This window comes from Carlito syrichta, unplaced genomic scaffold (genome assembly GCF_000164805.1).
Source record: "Carlito syrichta isolate Samal-C Ts95f unplaced genomic scaffold, Tarsius_syrichta-2.0.1 Scaffold309333, whole genome shotgun sequence".
NCBI classification, from domain to species: domain Eukaryota; kingdom Metazoa; phylum Chordata; class Mammalia; order Primates; family Tarsiidae; genus Carlito; species Carlito syrichta.
In genome coordinates, this window is record NW_007253429.1 from 345,157 (window position 1) to 367,880 (window position 22,724).

The following is a 22,724-nucleotide window of genomic DNA, read 5'->3' on the forward strand; positions in this document are numbered from 1 at the left end:
CCTTATTTGGAGTCCGGAGACTCCATCTGCTATGGCTGGGGAGTGTGGGGTGGGAGGCTCAGTCTCCTGCACAAACCTCACCACCAGGGACAGCCGCTTCAGCAAGAACATAAGGGGTCACTTCTCCCAGAAGGGTATGCATGGCTGTGTCTCCAGGAAAGGAGTGGAACCCTCTTAAAGCCTGGTTAGAACTCTGGAAAGGGCATTGGGGAAGCCTGACTTGGCCATCTATCACATCGTCTCAGGGGAAAATACTGCTGTTCACAAGGTCCTGCCCAGCACTCAACAGTTACCTCTAAGTGATATCTGGTTGCCCATCTCTATCCAGCAAAAGAGAAAAAAACAAGACAGACTTGGTTTTATTCTTAGCCCTCAGGTTGTTACTTTTTCCCTGCTATTATTCCAGATAAATGTAGGGATATGGAATGCTTCTGTGATGCATCAAAAAACCTAACTAAGCTCTGTGGAACAGCAAATCCAAAATGTAAGGTAGAGTTAGGAAAGAACACAAACCCTCCACAGTATCTGATAGAGCCTCTGCTTGGAATTCTGTGATGCCCACAGGGCCAAGCTCCAGGGAATACAGGCTAAGGACAAGGGGTGAAATCGCAAGTTTCCAGGTACTTTTTCTTTCTTTGTTTTAGTTTTTTTTTTTTTTTTTTTTGGTATTGGCGTCTCACTCTGTCACCCAGGCTGGAGTGCAGTGGCACACTCATGGCCACCCCAGCATCTACGACCTGCTGGGCTCCGGCGATCCTTCCATCTCAGCCTTCCAAGTAGCTGGGACTACAGGCATGTGCGACCACGCTAATTTTTTTATTTATCATAGAGATGAGATCTCCCCAAGTTGCCCAGGCTGGTCTTGAACCCACGGGCTCAGGCAATCCACTCACCTCGGCCTCCCAAAGTGTTGGGATTACAGGCTGAGTCACCGAGCCCGGCCGGTTCCAAGTACTTTCAACCAAGCTTGCTTAAAAAAAGGATTGAGCTGGGCATGGTGGTTCACACCTGTAATCCCAGCACTTTGGAAGGCCAAAGCAGGAGGATTGCTTAAGGCCAGGAGTTCGAGAACGGGCTAGGCAACATAGAGAGATTCTGTCTCTAAAGAACAAGAAAAAAAATTAACCTGGTGTGGTGGCACACGCCTATGGTCCCAGCTACTCAAGAAGCTGAGGTGGGAGGATCCTTTGAGCCCAGGAGATTGAGGCTATGGTGAGCTATGATTACACTACTGCACTCTAGCCTGGGCCACAGAGTGAGATCCTGTCTTTTAAATAAAAAAAGAAAAGAAAAGAAAGAGAAAAAGGAAATGGAAAGGGAAAAGAAAAGGAAAGGGTGTGTACATGATTTGATGGTAGGCTCAACTGCCTCAGATTTTCTGGGTTTATATCAGAAAAAAAATATGTGTTCTATCCAAGAAAATATATGACTTAGAAGGGGGTGCTCCTCTTTGAGAACAGAGTCCCAATAAAGGGTTCTCAAACTGCATTTGCAAATGCATCAAGTCACAGGAAATCAGGTGTAAGGGGGGAAAACATGGTCAACTCTCCTGTATCCTGCAGACTTCTTATTGCCCAACTGAAACTATGTGTGCTTGCAGGGGACTCTGAATTTGAGGGGGGAAAGGTGCCCTGGCTATCATCAAAGCTGTCTTGGCTCAAGTCCCTGTCTGGCTTGTTCCCTCATTGAATATCAGCTGCCTGTTCATCTGCTCCCTGTGCCCAAGACTGGCTCAAGCCACATTCCCTTGGGGTGATACAGCAGAAACAGGACAGGCATCACAACAGAGGTGTGTGCCCTGCAGGATGGCCAGCAATACTCAGGGAAGCACAAGTGATGGGGAGAGTGATAACTTCACATTCAGCTTCAAGATGTTCACCAGCTGGGACTACCTGATCGGGAACTCAGAGACGGCCGACAACAAATATGCCTCCATTACCACCAGCTTCAAGGTAGTCATCCCAGAGCAGTTCCCACTTGCCAGGAGAACTCTGGGCCCCTTGATCATTGGAAGACTTCTCCCAACTAGGGTTTGGAAATAAGATCCCCAAATAATTTGTGGCAGATCTTCCCCAGAGTGCAAGCCCAGTTCTCAAGCCCATAAGAAAGAATGCTCGTGGCTGGAACCCACCACTTGTTTCTTAATATGGCAGAGAATTCTGGATGCTGAGATCTGGTTCTGCCTGTTTCCTCAAGGAACAGCTTTCTGCTGGAGGAATTGGAAAGGTTTATTTGAGGCAAGCAGTTCTCTGCATGCTAGAATCTTCTAAGAAGCTTTAAATGTCTCCTGGGCCCCACCAAAAGAGATTCTGATGTAATTGACCTGCCACTGGTTTTTAAAAATCTCCCTAAGTGATTAGAACACCCAGAAAGAGTTGAGAACTCTAGTTTGGGAGAGTGGGAATAAATAAATCAACTCTACGTTTCTTATAACCTGCACATAATTATCTCATAGATTTGTTCTCAAAAAAGATGTAAGTTGGCCCACAAAACTGTAATTCATACAAAAATAACAAACCAAATAGGAAGCAAATGAATGAAGGCCAAAGCTGTGACACCAGGCACTGCTCGTTGTATTTTTCCCCCATGACTGTAAAAACTATCCCTGTTCTTGATGGCTCAGTATTTCTCCTGTCCAATCAGCCAGGTTCTTTCCCCCAGGACCTAGCAGAGGTCAGCTTTCCACAACTGTGCATGGTTCTCTTCGTCCCTCTGCTCTTTCCCTGTCCTTCCTGTTGCCCAGTGACTGAGGCCTGAAGATGGCAGAGACACTCACCAGACAAAGAGATTGAATTCAGCCATTCACTACATTACATGAACTCCAGAGCCCTGTGAGCTTGGCTGTGCATGGAGCAGAGACCTGACTCTGTCTCCTTCTCACAGCAATGGGGGGCTTATGGCCACCTGCATCCAAGGTCAGGGTGGGAGTTGATAGGGGCTTTGACACTTCCTCTAGGCCTATCAGAGAAGGACAAAGCAGATCAATGTCTATGAAGTACTTTGAACATTTGAGAAGGAGAAAGACTTCTCCTTTGTCTCTTAAAAACAGATGTAATACACTTACATAACAAGGCAGTTGTGAGAATTATGTGAGTTAAGACTTTGGTGTCTAGGAAACCTCATTTTCCATACTGGTTCTACCTCATACTATAAGTGTGTCTTTAGAAAGAGTTACTAGCTGGACACAGTGGCTCATGCCTATAATCCCAATACTTTGAAAAGCTGACGTGGGAGTATTGCTTGAGTCCAGGAATTCAAGACTAGCCTGGGCAGCATAGCGAGACCTCATCTCTACAAAAAATCCACAATTTAGTCGGGCATGGTGGTGCATGTCTGTAGCCCTAGCTACCTGGGAGACTGAGGAGAGTGGATCACCTGGCGCCCAGGAGGTTGAGACTGTGGTGAGCCGTGATTGTGCCACTGCACTCCAGCCTGGGTGACAAAAGTGAGACTGCAACTTGAAGAAAAAAAAATTCAATTATATTTTTATATACTAGCAGAAACAATTCAAAAATCATTTTTAATTCTATTTACAATAGTATCAAAAACATACAATTCTTAGGGATAAATCTAACCAAAATAATGAACAAGACCACTATTCTAAAAAAACATTAAAGATTGCTGAAAGAAGTGAAGAAACCTCAAATAAATAAAGCACATGGTGAGTATTCAATAAACCTAAGTTTTTCTTCTATGTACCAAAATGGCAACAACAATAAAGTATATTTTCTTAAAGAAAATGACTAATTCTTCTTAGGGCACAGGGCATTGCAGCACCATCTCTGTATTATCTCATTTATGGAAATATAGAAAGTAGCATTCTCAGGGACTCAACAGCCACTGTTCCTGTTGGTTGCTGCTCTGACATCTCATTTTCACACATTAAGGAATCAATAGTGGATGAACAGGAGAGTAACAAAGAAGAAAACATCCATCTGACAAGATTTCTCCGTGTCCTGGCCAACTTTCTCATCATCTGCTGTTTGTGTGGAAGCGGGTACCTCATTTATTTTGTGGTAAAGCGATCCCAGGAATTCTCCAAGATGCAGAATGTCAGCTGGTATGAAAGGAATGAGGTAAGAAGGGTGTCTCTGATGAAATGAAGGTTAAGGCAAATACTCTGGTTCTTATGCCATTCGGCTAACAATTGAAAGAATTAGAGGACTAGTTTTAAAAAGGGAAATTACATCCCTTTCCGGTCAAGTAGCCTGAACACCTTGAACAGGGTCACCTGTTATTAGGCTTTGGAAGGCTGGCTTTTCTAACTAGATTAACTGGATTTTAATCAGTATGGAGAACTCAATAGACAGTTGTCCAACACCATTTACTAAAAAGATGATCCCTCCCTTACAGCTCTGCAGTGCCATACATTACAAATCAAGCGTCTGTTAATGCATGGGTGAGATTCTGGGCTGTTCTTACTATTCCTATTTGTCTATTCCTGCACAAATAACACACTGATATACTATGCCTTTATAATGTATCTTGATATATAGTTGAGTGAGTTTCCTCATTGAGCTTCATGAGAAAACACATTAAGGTTTTATTGTGATTACATTGAATCCATAAATCTCTTTTGGAAATTTGACACCTGTGGTAGTTTGCAAAAATGGCTACACTCTTTCACCTTGGCCACCGCCATGCCATCCAGACTGAGGAAGACCCAGAAACTTCCAGTCCACATGATCCATAGCCTTATCAACAAACACCAGAGGAATCCAGGAGGCTGTGGTAATATTGATGGCATACATCACCACAGTATCAGCTTCTACAAATATCACCCAGTTTACTTTGGAAAAGTTGGGATGAGGCGTTACCACTTAAAAAGAAACCAGAGCTTCTCCCCAACTGTCAACCTTGATAAATTGTGGAATTTGATCAGTGAGCAGACACAGGTGAATACTGCTAAAATAAAGACTGGAGCTGCTCCCATCATTGATGTGGTGTGATAGGTCTACTACAAAATTCTGAGAAAGGAAAAGTTCCCAAAGCAGCCTGTCTCTGTGAAGATCAAATGCTTTAGCAGAAGAGCTGAGAAGATTAGGGATGTGGGGTGTGGGGATCTGTGTCCTGGTGACTTGAAGTCACATAGAAGGAGGTTCACTAAATACTAACAAATCCTTAAAATAAAAAAACTACAAATTCTTTCTATCCTCATATGCACATTCATGAAGAGGTAGAATCCGTTTCCCCATCCCTTGAATCCAGCTTGGCTTGGCCATGTGACTTGCTTTAGCCAATGAAACAATAGCAACCATGAAAGAAGCAGAGATTTTCAAAGTGCTTGTGTATTGCCACTTGCTCTTTTACTGATCTTGAAAACCCTGAAACCACCATCATGTGAACAATATCTGGCTACCATACTGAATGATGAGAGACATGTCATTCAGTTATCACCCTAGCTGGTAGCCAGTCAACCACCAGATATGTAAATGAAACCATCAACTCAGTTGACCACAAATACATGAATGAATCCAGGTGAAGCCAATAGAAGAACCACCCAGCTAAGCCCAGGGGAAAAAAATGCTACTCCACAGAATCATGAACTAACTAAATTATTTATAGGAAAGTATCTGTCCACCGGGTGCAGTGGCTCATGCCTGTAATCCTAGTACTTTGGGAGACTGAGGCAAGAGGATTGCCTGCATCCACAGGTTCAAGACCAGCCTGGGCAACCTGGCAAGATCTTTTCTCTTCAGTAAATCAAAAAATTAACCGGGCATAGTGGTGCATGCCTGTGGTTCCAGCTACTTGGAAGGCTGAGGCAGAAGGATCACTTGAGCCTAGCAGGTCGAGGCTGTGGAGGCCGTGAGTGTGCCACTGCACTTCAGTCTGAGTGAGACAGAGTGAGAGTCTGATTCAAAGAAAAAAAAGAAAATAAAAAAGAAAGTATCTGTCTCCCTCAACAAAGCAAGAAAGGATTTTTAAAAAGAAATATGAAACTGATAGGGCAAATATGAAGCACAAAGTCAGATTTAAATCTGAATATATCAGTGATTATGATACATATAAGTGGATTTGATGCTACAGTTTAAAGACAATAATTATTAGATCCAATTATTTAAAATCTACATGTTATTTATGATTAATTCATCTAAAACATCAGGACACAGAAAGCTTTAATATAAAAGGATGGGGCTAGTGGTTTCTGCTAATGGTAGCCTAGGTTACTTGGAGCAAGTGTTGACAAAAAGATGCCAAACTCTGTAAAATATCTTAAGATGGTTTATTCCAAAACACGTGCCCACTGTGGTTGAATGGTGGCTTGGTTATATATAATTTTAGTGCAGCAGAAGTTACACAACCATAAATCAATACAGGTGAGGTTTTTCATTGGTTTGACCCAAGAAGGAGGGACATTTCCAAGTGGGTGCTTATAGGTCTAGGTGGATTCAAATATTTCTTTTTTTTTTAATTTATTTTTTATAAGATGTGGGCTGCAAGTCAGGATTCGATACATAAGTAGTCTACACTGCAGGTGAGGTTTGGGCCTCCAACTAGTCCTCACTTTCCTTGGTTTAGGATCAAGTACACTTAGTGATGTTACATGCCCCTCCTTCCTTAGCAGTGTCACATTACTGCTGATCCCTCTCTTGCAGTATTGTGACAAATGTTCAGGACCCATTTATGAGTGAGAACATGTGGTATTCAGTTCTTTGTTTCTGTGATGGATCACTGAGTGTGATGGACTCTAAATCCATCTAATTTGCTGGGATGTCTATAATTTTGTCCTTCTTTATGGCTGCGTAATACTCCATCATGTATATGTACCACATTTTCTTTATCTATTCTACTTTTGACAGGTAGAAGGGTTGGTTTCATGTTTTTGCTATTGTGAATAGTGCTGTGATAAATATGCTGTGTAAGTATCTTTTTTGTAGGATGATTTGAATTTTGGCAGGTATATTCACAGGAGCAGGATTGTTGGGTCATATGGAAGGTCAGTTTCTAGTTCTTTAAAAAATCTCCACATTGTGTTCCATAGAGGTTGAACTAGTTTGCACTCCCACCAACAGTGTAGAAGTGTTCCCTTTTCTCTGTACTCTCGCCGGCATCTGTTGTATTTTGATTTATTTATGATGGCTATCCTTACTGGAGTTAGGTGGTATCTCAGTGTGGTTTTGATGTGTATTCCTCTGATGATTAGTGAGACTGAGCATTTTTTCATGCATCTGTTGGTTGTTCATATGTCTTCTTTTGAGAATTGTCTAGTAACGTGTTTTGCCCACTTTTTAATAGGTCTGTATGTTTCCTTTCTGCTCATTTAAATTCCAAGTTGGAGACACCTTTACACACATTGGAGTAGGCAATCAAAAAATTTCTTGACTGGTAACTTGTAGTTCCTCTCTATGAGATTTTGGAAATCAGTAGAGGAGATGCTTTGATGCGCTAAAGGGGCCGAAAGACTCTAGATTTTTTGATAAGTGGATGACATCCTATAAGTAACAGACTTCAGAGAGGATAGATAAGCATCTTATAAGGTTCCCTAAGTTGAGAGTCCCCAAGAGATGGCTTCTCAGGACCATAAAATACTTTTATTTCCTTCCTTATTTGTTATGTTATGCCAGAGTCAGAATGGAAAACAAACCTTAGTATATAGTGTAATAGGTTAATGAAACCCCACCTGATGAGTCCTTATCAGCCATGAGTCTCCAAGCCTCTTAGTTAGGAATCTGAATAAGGGAGCAAAAAGGTCAGATTTAGTCCTCACAGGTAACCAGTTGAAAGCACTAAAAATGCTGATTTAAAGAAAAAGCATGTAGTTCCAGCTACTTGGAAGGCTGAGGCAGAAGGATCGCCTAAGCCCAGCAGATTGAGGTTGCGGTGACCGTAAGTATACCACTGCACTCTAACCTGGGTGACAGAGTGAGATTCCAACTTGAAAGAAAGAAAGAGAGAAAGAGAGAAAGAGAGAAAGAGAGAAAGAGAGAAAGAGAGAAAGAGAGAAAGAGAAAAAGAGAGAAAGAGAGAAAGAAAGAAAGAAAGAAAGAAAGAAAGAAAGAAAGAAAGAAAGAAAGAAAGAAAGAAAGAAAGAAAGAAAGAAAGAAAGAAAGAAAGAAAGAGAAAGAGCATACCCTAAAAACACTGAGGACCTGAAACCCCGGTGGGAGACTTCCAAGATAAATTCTAAGTGAAAACCTGTGACAGAACTATAAGGAGAGTATCAATGCCGAGCTAACCACCAACTTTTCAATCACTTGTATTTGTGCTCTGGTTCCATCCCACGAAGGTGTTAGTCTGTGTTGTGTTCTTTAGGTTGGTGAGATCTTGATGTGCTGCCTCCATCTAAAGATGAAAGATTTCACAACGACTCAGTAGCCATTGAGCAATGCTCAAATTCACAGGCCTTCACACATCACTGATCACTAATATTCAACACACAAACAGTCATAAAAGGAGGGTGCCGCACCACCATGATGGCTCAGGAGATCAATGTGCCAGTGAGGAGCCAAGTGAGTCTGGAAGTCTTTCAGAGCAGTCAGCAGGGATGTTGCAGGGTGACTGAAGACCCGTTGGTGGTGACCAGGTTCTTGGTGCCGTGAACAAAGAATCGGACAAGAGGGTAAAAAGCAGAGTAGCTTATTTAGCAAAACGTGAAAGGTGACAGTACACTCCAAAGAGAGGGGTGGACCTGTAGCGGGAAGACAGAGAGGTCATGACACCTAAACTGTTAGAGGAAGTGGCAACTCTATTGCACCAGCGGACTCAGCAGGCTAATGCTTCCAGGCCAAGCCCCCCAGAACAGGAGAAGAGGGGTTTTATGCCTTTGTTTAGGTAAGGAAGAGTGATCGTGTTGAGTGATTACACATTTTCTTTGGAATTTACAAGGTTGTGCTCAGCAAAATCAGATCTTTCAAAGAGCAAATGGTCTCCAGGAAATGCAGGGCGAGTAGGGGTTGTAAACTGATAAGGAGAGCAGTCAGGTAAGGTTGTGAATTAGGTACTCTTTTGCATTTTCATGAGAGCTGTCAGTGTTTGGCCGTTTGGCTTTTTCAAATAAAACCGGCCTGGTGGGTCTTTAGAGTTTGCTGCTTGACTCCCAAAAGGAAACACCTTTAACTGCTAGCAGCCCCCTTTCTGCCACATTCTCCCCTTTGATGCTCAACCTCTTATGGGTCTAGAGCATCATCATCCTTAATCTGATGCATTAACATTATATGGGCCACAGTTTTTTGTTCAACAACTGTTTCCACAAACGTAGAAATGGTGTTCATAATTATTGAGGCTATGCAAGGGAGGATAAGACAGGATCCCACCAATAGGACTACAGATCCAATAATATACTCAAATTCTCCCAGACCCAAAACCATGTTTTCAAACCAATTACCACTTTTTATGCCTTGCCATTTTTGTACCAGGACATGGGCAAGCTTTTTAACATTGGTGGCTATATCAGTTATAACTATTTCTATCTATTTGCAAACAACAGTTAGAGCTATTAAATTTACCACATACTTCTTCTTTTTCTGCTAGTCAGTAGTTTAAAGCTGAGTTGTTTTGATAAATAGCTGTATGCATTTGGGCTTGTTGCTGAGCAACAAGCTCAAAAACCGTGGCTGTTTGATTAGTTATAACTACCAAGACAGTCTGTAACCTGATAATGCGATTTAGCTTATATATAGGCGTGCAGTATTTCTGACTCCCATCTTGTGCCCATGTGGCTGGGTCATAAGTATTTATAATTCTCTGGGGTGGCCATTTGTCATTTTTCCAAACCTGGGTTCCTCCTGTATTAGGAACTTGGTTGAGGGATCGAGCATCTCATGCTTTGAGGCCTTCATAAAGGGGAATGCCCAGTTCACCCCCTCTTGGGTTAGGCAGAAGGAAAAATCCTGGCTGGATTATTCCTATGGTACATGTGCCTTTCCATAATGCTGGGAGCTGGGCATATGCAACCTTTTCATATGTCCAAAATAGCCCTTTAGTACACTGAGAAGATTTAGTTGCATAAGCAGATGCCCAATACCAAACAGGCCTTGTTGGCCACCAGAACAAACTTCTGGCTGGGATGAATAACAATGAAAAACTCTTACATCTGGCCAGATAGTTTCTATACACATACATGCTGGGTGTATGAGGGAAGCAATAAATACCCAAAGTAGGCAGAAATAAATAAAAGCACAAGAACACTTCCTATTATAAGAAAGAATGGAAATGCTAGTGAGACCCTTTCCTAACATGTTCAATAGGGACAACTCTGTTGATTCTATAGCAAATAAAGTTAGTTTTACAGCAATTAAAATGACAAACAGTTTGGCAAATATAAAGGTTGACAAAGCAAAACAATGGCTTAGCAGTAATGTCTGCTGAGTTCTTAAGCTGAATCCTTAATCTTCTGCCATGTGTTGATCAGTCAGCCTCCAGTGTGTGACTGAAGCAGGGCTGAAATATTCTCAGGCTTCTAGAGCAGTGTTGGAGAAATTTGTTTCGGGACCTCTATTGGGCTCGGTGACTTTCCAGAGGATCAGCTTAAGGGTTGTTGCCAAATCTGCGGTGCACTCCGAGTCCTGGAAGGCTGGCTTAATTCTGTTATATAAAAGAACAGTAAATGGCCCCCTCCAGAGGGGCTTTAGAGGTTGTACATTCCATTCTTTTACCCATACCATATCGCCTGGCTTAAAATAATGGGCATCGGTAATTAAACTAATTGGCAATCGTTCTCTGACTTGACAATGGATGGTATTTAGGACTGAACCTAAGGCTTGCATTTGCTGTTTTAGGGTAAGACTTTCTAATTCCTTCAAGTCTCCCTGTATGCCCTTAACAAGAGGGGGTGGCTGCCCATAAAGAATTTTAAAAGGCAAAGGTGAGAAGCCTGTTTAATTATTCAAAGGCCTGTTTCTGGGCCTTTTCCCATAGCAGTGGCTCCTGTTCACCCCCCTTTGAGGCTTCATAGAGGGGTTTCGTCATGATAGAGAAGTTAGGTATTTAAATTCCATAGACTAGTATAGGAACAGGGCCACCCTTAGGGTCATTTTCTCTTTTCTTACAGTTGCTGGTTGAGTCCTTCCTTTCTTCAATTTTTAGCAGCATTTACTCCCCTGGGATGTTTGAGTTTTTCATGGTCCAGGAAGTTTCTAGGGAAGTAAGCTTATAAACTGTGATTAAAATTTGTCCCAAGTGGACAACACATTTTCTTATGAGCATTTATGTTTGTGGTTCCCTTTCCTTCAGAGGTGTAGGAAGAAGGCCTACTGTTAAACAATTTCAAAGGTTTAACAAATTCCATTTTAGGGACTGACTTGGATCCTGAGCAATGCAATACCAAATACTTATGTTCAGTTTATTCGTATCTCCAAGGGATTTCTAGTGATTATTATGCTAAACCGCAAATTGAAAGATTGTACTGTCCTAGTTCTACATTTGATGGAGTTTTCCCTGGATTTGCCAAGGGGTGGGATAGGTTGCCACTCGCCCTGAAGTAGAAACATTTGAACGCCTTCTAACGTTTGAACGCCTACCTATAGGAAATTTATTTATGTCTAGCCTGTACTAGCTATCCTGCCTCAATTATTTATTCTTTAGAGATTTTTCGATCCCATAATCATTTGGGGTGCTAAGGGGTGAAGGCCCATCTTCTGTAATTTCTTCAGAGCTGATAATGGGAGCAGTCCTGCCTAGCCAGAGATCGAAAATCTCTCCCTGTCTGACTTGAGGCATCCAGATTTGTTTCAGCCATGGCATTGTTTGCAGGCACTGGCTAGAATTCTTGCATGACCATTATGTGGGCATGAAATTACTGGATTCTGGCTCAATAAAAGGAATAAAGTCAGGCATATATTTGACAATTTTAGGTAGTGGCTGATTACCTTTTGTACAAAAGCTACAAGGTCCGAAGTTATTAGCATAACTTAAATGATAAATTTTAATCTCTGTGGCTTTATTACAAGTACAAGCCTTTGGAGTTTTTAATGTATTTCTGGACTATAATGGTAGCCTGACAGATTGTTTTAGACTATAATTTGAAGTAGGCACTCAAGTAAATTTTATATAAAATTTGAAGAGAAATTCGAAAATGTTTATAGACTTGCATCCAGAAAAGACTTTATTATGCCTAGATTGGTTATAGAATTTCTTTTGTATATATTTTTTTCATAAACTTTCCTCATACCATTTTTGGCATGCTTATAACATTTTATTTTTGTTCTCTACCCCCTTTTTAAAAACTCTTAGATAACTATTTACTTTATTATAGGACAGAAATTTACCATATAAGATTTCTTTTTTAGATAAAAATATCTTTTCTCTTATATTTCTTTTTTTTACTAAAACCTTATTTGTACACCAACAACCTTTTTATATTTTTCCTTTACGTTTTGCTTTCCTTTTTATTTATTTATAGATAAACTTTTACAGTTATAATTTGAATTTACCTTTTAGTAACCATTAGGTAAAACACTTAAGTTTTGAAACACCTTTAACTCCCACTAGAGAAAGAAGTTCAGTATGAGCACAAGGGCTTAAAACTTAGTCTCAGTATTAATTAAGAAATTAATTTGGACCCAAGTCATATTCATAGAGACCCAAGGATTCTCTGGGGTGACGGCAAACAGAGTGCTGGGCTGGGCCGTGCCCCTTTCCCTTCAATTAATGGCCACTCTTACCGAGCTAGGTGTTTTCCCCCTTTGGGAGAGGCCGCACCATCTCTTTCAGTGGCTTTTTAGTCCTGATGTTGGACAAGGTCCTAGGAGCTGAGGCCATCAAGAACAACTGTAGAGCCAGTCTCGGTGGCTCAGCCTGTAATCCCGCACCTTTGGGAGGCTGAGGTGAGTGGATTGCCTGAGCCTGCAGGTTCGAGACCCACCTGGGCGGCGAGATCACATCTCTACAATAAATAAAAAAATCATCTGGGCATGGTAGTGCATGCCTGTAATTCTGGCTACTTGGAAGGCTGAGGCAGAAGGATCGCCGGAGCCCAGCAGGTCGAGGCTGCAGTGGCTGGGAGCGGCCACTGCACTCCAGTCTGGGCGACAGAGTGAGACTCCAACTCAAAAAAATAACAACTATACTTTAAGTGCCCAGATAGACCACATTTATAGCAGCTGATACCATCCCCCTTAGCAGGTTTATCCTTATCAGACCTCTTTTGGGTGACTGGAGCGTTGCCTTTAGTGGCAACTACCAGTAGGTTTGTTTACCTTTCCTCTGGCTGGTGCTCATTTTGGAGTTCTTCTCCCTTTTTTTCCCTCTCTTTTAATGTTTCAGTTTCTAAGAACTTCAGATGCTTTCTATAATTGGGAGTTTGGTATTCATAGTCCTGGGTCAAGCCTCTGGAGTTGGATATTTAATATTCTATAGGATACAATCTTGCTTGCAAAGTAGTGACATAAATTTTTTTTAAATGCCTCTGCATACAGAACTTTTGACCATTTTTTTTTTTTTAGGTCTACAAAGTAAATTTAAATGCCAGAGAGTTTTGCTTCTTTTCAAATCTTATTATCTGCTAACTTGTAGTGAGTTCAAATTTGATTTTAATAGTGCACTTATTATTATTATTTTTAAATTTTAAACCACGTAATTTTAATTTGCTTTGATTATTTAAGATCTGTCCCATTGGAGTGCCTGAGGATACAGATTATTACACATTTTCTTGGTCACATTTCTTGAAAACCCAAATTTTGTTTTGAACATTTGCAATTTATTCCTCAAAGGAGAATTCTAAAACAAACAAATAACTAAATAAAGCTATAACCAGCAATGCCAGGTATCCCTGGGACCCTGATGACTTCTTCCAAGCTGAGTGTTCTCAGCCCTCCTTGAAGCCTTGTTTTTTTGTTGTTGTTGTTGTTCTATGACTTTCAAATGATGCCTACAAAATGGCCTGGTACAAAACCTTTAGAGTGAACAGACCACGTGATGTAAAATGATCTGTTTCTACTGATTCCTAATTATGAGCAGGCAAAATTGATGTGGACAATTAAATGAGAGTGATCAGGTCCCACTCTATGCCTCTCAAAGTGTGCCTAGTATTTGACCTGTCCCTTAGGTGAAGTACCAAGCTTACAAGGTGACTTAATCAGGTGGGAATGGCCAGTTCCCATGCCTAATTAAGTCCTGCAAAGTATTCAGCATTTAAAGCTTTACCAGTCTTGTAAGAGGTGTGCTAGTCAGGCATAGCCAAAAAAGCAAGCAGTAGTGTTATCTAGCATTACAATATAAAGTAGGGACTTAGCATACATTACCCGACTCTAAGAGACTTCCCAACAGTTTTACAGGGATAAGCAGTTGATTACGATCTTAGGCAAGGCCTAAACCTTTAGAAACAAACTTACTTTCAACAAACCTGGCTTTTAGCATTTGAAAACAAGAACAGTCTATTCAGTCCCTTAGTTGCCAAAGAAAGTTTACAAAATTATTTTCTCCAAGGCTAGCATTAACTTGCACTGAGTTGGCAAAAGGCTAAATAGCATATGTTTCTTTACAGGTGGATTAGAATGAATGCCTTCAGAATTTATGAAGGAGAACACAGGCTAAGGAGGGGGTGCGGGGGTCCTACTCCCGCTGGCTGTGGGATTTCCTGAAGGAGAGATAGGATAGGCAAAAAACAAAAATAATACACTTGGACACCTGCTTGCAGGCCAGAGGCCTGCAGGACAGATGACATTTAATGTTAGTTAACTGAAAGCTTTTATAACATTCGTAAAGGGGCAAGACGAAGAAAATTCCTTCACGTACATTATTTTTTTAAAAGTTACCACCATCTAGGGTCTTAGAAGCTACAAACAAGCCAAGAACACTATCTGCTTTTAGTCAATAAGTCTTTTTCATAAAGCCAAGAATGATAGTTTTAGTCCAAAGTCCCAAATTACAGTTCTTGAAATGTCTCAAGAAAGTTTCCAAGTGCACATTTCTCCATGTATCAGGAGTTTTCTTTTTGGGGCTTCTATGATCTTCAAAGCTTCGTAATCACCTCTCTTGTCCAGGTGTCTTTGTTACTTTTCTCTTATCCCGCAGTATTTATTTCTAAAGAAAACTCAAAAGAAGCTTTTAGTGATGTTTCCCAGGCTCCCAAGGTTGCTCTCTGCATTTAGTTAATTTATCATAAAAGTAACCAATTAGTATATTATGAATTCAGTGAAAACACACTATATAAACGTTAACTTGGAATGTTAACTATTGAATTAAGTAAAAGCCTTAACGATTAATCTTCATCCTCAATCTGTGAAAACAGTGTTATAAGTCACCTACATAACTCCTAGATAAGTGTTAGAACTTATAATGAATTCATAATGAACCTACTATAAACCTGTGCTTCTAGAAAACCTTATGCCTTTAACACTTAACACTTAACCTTAACACTAAACTACATAATTCTAGATCAAATAAGGAGTGAATATACTTATATCATTTATTACTCAAGCAATATCTAGTAACTTATAACCAAGTGAAAGAAAGCATTCTTGATGTGCTTCAGAGTTTAACCCTTCCATATGTTAGAAAAGGCCAAACAGCATAGTGGGTAATGGAAAAATGAACCATGACATTCCAGGTTAGCTGTGAGTACTTCACATAAACATACCATTTTCTTCTTCCACGACTGCACAGAATTCTTCAGCCGTATCAACAGAACAGGTGGAAGACAGAAGGGCCTCAACTTCCCAGGCTTGCCTTGCAGCCCAGGGTCTTTGGCCCACTAGGACCCTGTCAATCAGGTGGACCTCCAAGACTGGCTCCCAATGGGGGGTGGGGTATGGTCCTGGGAAAGAATTCAAGATAACCAGTAGCACTTCACATATGCAGCAGGCAATTTTCCCACAACCTTAACAACAAAAGGCAGGAATTTTAACAGTGCCAACGGGTTGGGAGAAACACCACACAAATAAAGAGAAGGAAACATAAAATGACATAAAGAAACATGTGCCAATCAAGTTTTTAAAAGACGACATGTCCCATCAAACAAAGCACAATAACCCAACCAGCTCCTCAGCAGATTCAAAACGACAGACACACACAAACAAGAGAATGAGGGGCATGGGAAACATCTGCTTCATCACCCTCCAGCCATACTCCTCGCAAAGATACTTCAGACGCTTCTTAGCAATTGGCAGGTTGGTACACCCCCAACACAGACTAACTTTATGCGGAGCCCTCCCACTGTCCATCTCATTCACACACAATCACACAGCACATTCTTCAACCCTCCGCCTTAATCCTAGGAGTCAATGAGTTCATCTTCCGACAGTGTTGCCTTCCACTGCCTTTCAGTCCTTTCCTTCAGCCTGGAGATTGCTAGTGGACTCCAGGAGGTGATCAAGCTCACCTTCTGCCATCCTTTGGCAGGTCTATGCAAATGCCCTTATTCCTACCCTTTTGTTGGGTGGTCTTTCTGTCCTTTCCGTCAGATGGTCGTCCTCATGCCAGTTCCCTGCTGCTTGGGTCCCTGTTGTGCTTTCATGGTCCAAGCCTCAGTGTGCTGGGTGGGGCCTCCCTCCCATGGATCAGAAGGTCCATTGAGTGCCAGGTGAGATCACCCTTCCCGTCACCCTGGAGGTCATACCCCAATGACAAAGGAGGTGGAACACACCCTCTGCGAACTCTCCTTTATATGCCAACGCACCAGAATAATGTAGCAGGAAGACAGAGAGGTCGTGACACTGAGACTATTATAGAAAGTGGCAACTTTATTACGCTAATGGACTCAGTGGGCTAATGCTTCCAGGCCAAGCACCCCAGAACAGGAGAAGAAGGTCTTATACCTTTGTTTGGTAAAGGAGGGGAGTCGTGTTGAGCGTTGAGAGCAGTCGGGTAAGGTTGTGAATTAGGTACTCTTTTGCATTTCCATGACAGCCATCAGTCTTTGGCCATTTGGCTTTTTCAAACAAAACTGACCAGGTGGGTCTTTAGAGTTTGCTGCTTGACTTTCAAAAGGAAATACCTTTAACTGCTACCAGCCCCCTTTCTGCCACAGGCCGAGCTGAGGGTTGCTCAAGAGCAGTGAGTTAAACAAAGCCAGAATCTTATATATCCTTTTCTTTTTTCTTTTTTTTTGACTTGAAGTCTCAGCAGTAGCACACTTACAGTCACCCCCGTGTTGACCTGCTGGGATCCAGTGATCCTTTCACCTCAGCCTTCCAAGTAGCCAGAACTACAGGTGCTCACAACCATGCCTGGCTAATTTTTTATTTATTGTAGAGATAAGGTCTCACCAAGTTGCCTGGGCTGGTCTCGAACCCACAGGCTCAGGCAATCCACTTGCCTTGGTCTCCCAAAGTGCTGGGATTATAGACTGAGCCACCAAGCCCAGCCTTACATACCCTTTTCTATGAGAAAGTAGGCTTCAATTTTGCAAAGTGTACAAAAAGATAAAATTTTGGCAAACATTTCTGGGGTTAAATGCACTTCCTCAGAGAGGGGCAACATTTTAGGTTACTGTGCATGTCTTGCCTGCCATCCCATAATTTTAATTGTATGTATGAGTTGCAGTCTATATGCATTAGTCTTAACTAGCTTGTTTGCATGGATAGGTTACAGAGAGTTCAAGAAAGTTCCTTTTCCGCTTGTGCCACACCTGGGGTATAAGTTTTATGACCTTCTTATCTTGTCTTGGGAAGGCATGTCACTTATGTTGTGCTGGAAGTTGTAACATTTCAGTTTTGAGAGGGGATGTTGCTTATGTCCTGTCCTTGTAGGTTTATTAGCATTGCAAACTTATGGCTTCTCTCCTTTACCCGTGGCTTCTTAACTGTTGATGAAGGGCTCAGGGAACAGTCAGAAGGGCATCCCCCAAAATGGCGCTGAACACTATAAAGCCACACAAGAACAACAAAGGCCCTAAGTTCAGGCTTCTCCCTGTACAGTTTCCCACGCGGGCAAAGTTCAAATCTGTGAGACAACAATCTCCTCCTATGACAAATCAGTCCTGTTGTACCCCAATGGGACTGTAACACAACTTTGGCCCACCCTATTTCCACTCCGCTCTTCCCAATAGAATGCTAACACGACCCTTTCCTGCCCCCGTTACGCTAATAAATACAGCCCTCTCCCTGCATAGCTCTCTCTCTCTCTCCCCCTCTCTAACTCCCTTCGGCTACAGACCCTTTCCTGTAGCCACCACTCTAATAAATCTCTTGATCTCTAACGGGTGTGGAGTTGTTACTGGTGCCTAAGTTCTTTCAGTTGAGGCTCACCGTCCAGTCTCCATCCTATCTCTGGAAGGATAGCAGCTTCTCCCCAGCAGTAGCCACTCCAAAATTGGCAGAAATCTGTGTTTTCATAGGTAGAGCCTCACGGAAGGCTTCTGGAGCACAGCCAAGTTCTAACTGCTTTCATAATCCTCCCAGATGGATTATGTTCTCATTATCTCAGCCAACCTTTCATTCTCTATCAGTTTATGTCAGGTCTCCAGTGGTACTAGGCAGCATCAGGTGTTATTTTATCACCTCAGTCCATTACATATATGTTTATCACTTTGTGGGAGAGGAAAACAACTTCACTGTGAATTTAATGCTTTTTGACGTGAGTGACTCCATTTTGAGATATTAGAATCACAAACTATTATGATATATCAATCTGCTAGGACTAACTGTAACATTGAGAGAGAATAAAAAATATGTATATATTGGCCTTCTCCCAACTTCCTGACTCATAGCCTCTAAAATCCTTGGAATTTCCAAAGTGAGAAGTGTCTTTTTGTATGCTAATGAAATGACTGACAGTTAGCGTCTGAGGGTTCCTGGATAAGTTCTGCTTGGAGGCTGGTTGCCAGGGGAACCAACCACATGATTTGAAGGTTGAAACCTACAGTCTAGCCCCATGACCTCCAGCAAGGGGAGAGGGGCTGAAGATGGAGTTGACCACCAATGGCCAATGAGGTAATAATGTAATCAATCATGACTATGTAATGAAGTCACCATAAAAACCCCAAAGGACAGTCAGGTTGAAAGTGCTTCCAGGTTACTGAACACATAGAGTGTAGTCAGCCTGAGACACCCAAGAAACCAAGAAACTTAAAAAGCCATACTTGCTGTAAAAGTAGTGTTTAGTTCACTATTTATATATCCCTACCTCATGTTCATTGTACTTTATGAAATCTTAGTACTTTAAATCCTACCTCAGACCCCGTAGAATTAAGCATATGTCGGGTGCCAGGTAGCGACTGATTGTGTAATTATATAATGTCTTAAGTAGTGTTTGTATTTAGAACTCTTGGGTTAAGCATTGTTAGTCCCAATTGCCATGCTGACTTCTGCTTTTACCACGGGATGTAAATGTTAAAGCGATAAGCCCCTTTCAGACATTCCTTTGCAGCAGACTTGGAGACGCTAGTAATCTGCCTGCTTGCTCAGGTTAATTTATACGCAGTGACCATATGAACCTACTTATCTGACATTCCACTCTGCCCGTTGGGTGGGTTTCTGTCAATCACGGGCAGTCAGGTTGAAGCCCACGAAAGGCACCTACCAATACCAAGTGTTCCCGTACCCATTAGGAGAGATTACCCAATCATGTAAAACCAAGTTTAGAGTTCTTTCCCCTCCCTCTGTAATGGTGTATAAAGACTGCTTGCCATGCTGGATCAGGGCTCTCGTCCCTAAAGCCGCAGTCGGCTTCGTTCGTGAGCCCAGACTCGAGCCTGAATAAAGACCCTTGTGTGTTTGCATCAGAGCTGGCTCTTTGGTGGTCTCTCGGATTTTGAAATTTGGGTTTAACAAGCCCAGAAAGGGCATGGAAACCTCAAGCACATACCCTATACCCTGTCCCTATGCACATGCCCTGGCTATTTCTGAGTTAAATCCTTTGTAATAAACTGATAGTCTAGTAATTAAACTGCTATCCTGAATTGTTTGAGTCACTGTGACAAACGACCAAACCTGAGAGAGGGCTTGTGAGACTCTTTAATTTATAACCAAGTCAGACAGAAGTTGTAGGTAACCTGGGAACATAACACTTGTGATTGGCGTCTGAAGGAGGCAGCAGTCGGTACTATGGGACTGAGCTCTTAACCTGTGGAGTTTGTTCTAACTCTGGCTAGTGTCTGAATTGAATTGAACTTTAGGTTACCCAGTTGGTGTCAGAGAATTGGTTGGTATGGGAAAACACCCACACATCTTGTGTTAGAAGTGTCCTGGGAGGAAAGTATTTGTGTCGAGAGTATCGAAAACAATTTGGGTTTTTTTCCCCAGGTAGCTTCCATAAGAAAGTACCACAGGCTGAAGCCAGGTACAGTGCCTTATGCCTGTAATCCCAGCACTTTGGGAAGTGGAGATGAGAGACTTGCCTGAGCCCAGAGTTTCGAGACCAGTCTGGGAAACTTGGCGAGTCCTCATCTCTAAAATAAATGAATGAATGAATGAATGAATGAATAAATAAATAAATACATAAGCAAGCAAGTCAGTCAGCCAGGTGTGGCACATGCCTGTGCTTCCAGCTACTTGTAATACTGAGGTGGAAGGATTGCCTAAGCCCAGCAGGTCAAGGCTGCAGTGGCCTTGATTGTGCCACTACACTACAACTTGGGCGAAAGTGAGACTCCAACTCAGAAAGAAAGAAGGAACCACAGGCTCCATGGCTTAAACAATAGAAATTTATTTTTCACAATTCTGGAGACTGAGAGTTCAAGATCACTGTTGGTACACTGTTTTCTCTTTAGTCCTCCTATGACCTTTTTTTCTGTGTGTGTGCCAGTGAAGAGAAAGATCTCTGGTGTTTCTTTATCTTTTTTTTTTTTTTTTTGAGTTGGAGTCTCACTCTGTCACCCAGTCTGGAGTGCACTAGCACACTCACGGCCACCGCAGTCTTGACCTGCTGGGCTCAGGTGATCCTTCTGCCTTGGCCTTCCAAGTAGCTGGAACCAAAGGCATGTGTCACCATGCCCAGCTAATTTTTTTATTTATATATTGTGGAGACAAGGTCTGGCCAAGTTGTCCAGGCTGGTCTCAAACTCGCAGGCTCAGGCAATCCTCTTCCCTCCTCCTCTCAAGGTGCTGGAATTATAGGCATGAGCCACCGTACCTGTCTCTCTTATAAGGACACTAGTCCTGTTGTGTGAGGGCTCACCCTAATTGCTGTGATGCTGGGTGGTGTGAAGTGTAATTGCTCTGTGAGTTCCTGATTTCACCCCAGAAAGGAATCTCGGAGTAAGTCCAAAGTAAAGTTTTAAGATGAAGTCTGTTAGAAAGAAAAGACACATTCAGGTCGGGTTTGGTGGCTCAGCCTGTAATCCCAGCACTTTGGAAGGCCAAGGTGAGTGGATTGCCTGAGCCCATGGGTTCGAGACCTGCCTGGGCAACTTGACGAGACCTCATCTCTACAATAAATCAAAAAATTAGCTGGGCATGGTAGAGCGTCCCTGTAGTTCCAGCTACTTGGAAGGCTGAGGCAGAAGGATCGCCAGAGCCCAGCAGGCCGAGGCTGTGGTGGCCGGAAGCGGCCACTGCACTCCAGTCTGGGCAACAGAGTGAGACTCCAACTCAAAAAAAAAAAAAAAAAAAAAAGAAAAGACACATTCAAAAAGAACACAAGTGCCTTAAAGAAAAGGGTACATGCTTGCCTTTGACAAGAAAACATAATTTTACAACGATTAAGAAAACTATCCTCTGGGCAACTTGGTGAGACCTTGTCTCTACAATAAATCAGAAAAACTAGCCGGGCGTGGTGACGTGCTTCTGTAGTTCCAGCTTCATGGAAGACTGAGGCAGAAGGATAAGCCTGAGCCCAGCAGGTCAAGACCATGGTGGCCGTGAGTGTGCTACTGCACTCCAGCCTGGGTGTCAAGAGTGAGACACCAACTCAAAAAATAAGATAAAATAAAACTATCCTATAGCAGGAATCTTTACAGAGAGAGACCAGACACCAAGGCTACTTTGCCAGAAAACAGTGTTTATTCGTGCCGACACTGGCTCAGCTGATTCATATCCAAAGACTGGGCCCAGAACTAGCAAGGCATTGCCTTGCATACTATTTCTTTAGATTGTAACCTTTTTGTCTCCCTTATAAGGTTACAGTTTGGATTATTCATTTGACTGTATATTTTGTAGCTCGAGGCTGCAGTTAGTATTACTTGTTACACACTGGTTAGTTTTACTTTATTTCATTTGCTTGTCCTATTTGCTGATTGGCTTGCAAGATCACTATCCTGATTGAATTCCGCCAAAAGTTAGAACATGTAGCTCATCCAAGTGAAAAGCCTGAGAAAAGAGTAGCACAAAAACCCAGAAAGTAACTTAGGTAACACAAGGAAATGAGGAGTAATTTATATAAAAACAAGAAGTAGGGTAACTTATTAAAACGAGAAGTAAAGCAACTTATATAAGAACAAGAAGTAACATTTTCTTTTTCTTGACTTTTGCCTCTGCATTTTTGCTTTTTCAGAGGGGCCCCTGCCTCAATCCTATGAACTAAGAGTGAAAGGCTGCAAGTATTAGTCATGAATTTTGATTAACATCTCTTAACCTTTTTTTTTTTTTTTTTTTTTTGAGTTAGAGTCTCATTCTGTCGCCCAGGCTGGAGTGCAGTGGCATGCTCCCGGTCATTGCAGCCTCGACCTGCTGGGCTCCGGTGATCCTTCTGCCTCAGCCTTCCAAGTAGCCGGAACTATAGGCGCACGCTACCACACCCAACTAATTTTTTGATTTATTGTAGAGATGAGGTCTCGCCAAGTTGCCCAGGCTGGTTTCAAACCCACTGGCTCAGGCAATCCACTCACCTCAGCCTCCCATTTCTTAACCTTTTAAGAATACTAGGTGTTAACCGGGCTTGGTGGCTCAGCCTGTAATCCCATGCCT

At 42.1% G+C, this 22,724-nt stretch overlaps 1 protein-coding gene across 1 annotated transcript in view; it reads left to right on the plus strand.

Annotated features, from left to right (window-relative positions):
* Positions 1-22,724, plus strand: part of TMC2 (transmembrane channel like 2) — a 134,996-nt gene that overhangs the window by 62,250 nt on the left and 50,022 nt on the right. Inside the window, exons 10-11 of the mRNA XM_021717146.1 lie at positions 1,805-1,952; positions 3,888-4,076. Of these exons, the coding sequence (XP_021572821.1) occupies positions 1,805-1,952; positions 3,888-4,076 (337 nt within the window). The remainder of the gene's footprint in view (positions 1-1,804; positions 1,953-3,887; positions 4,077-22,724) is intronic.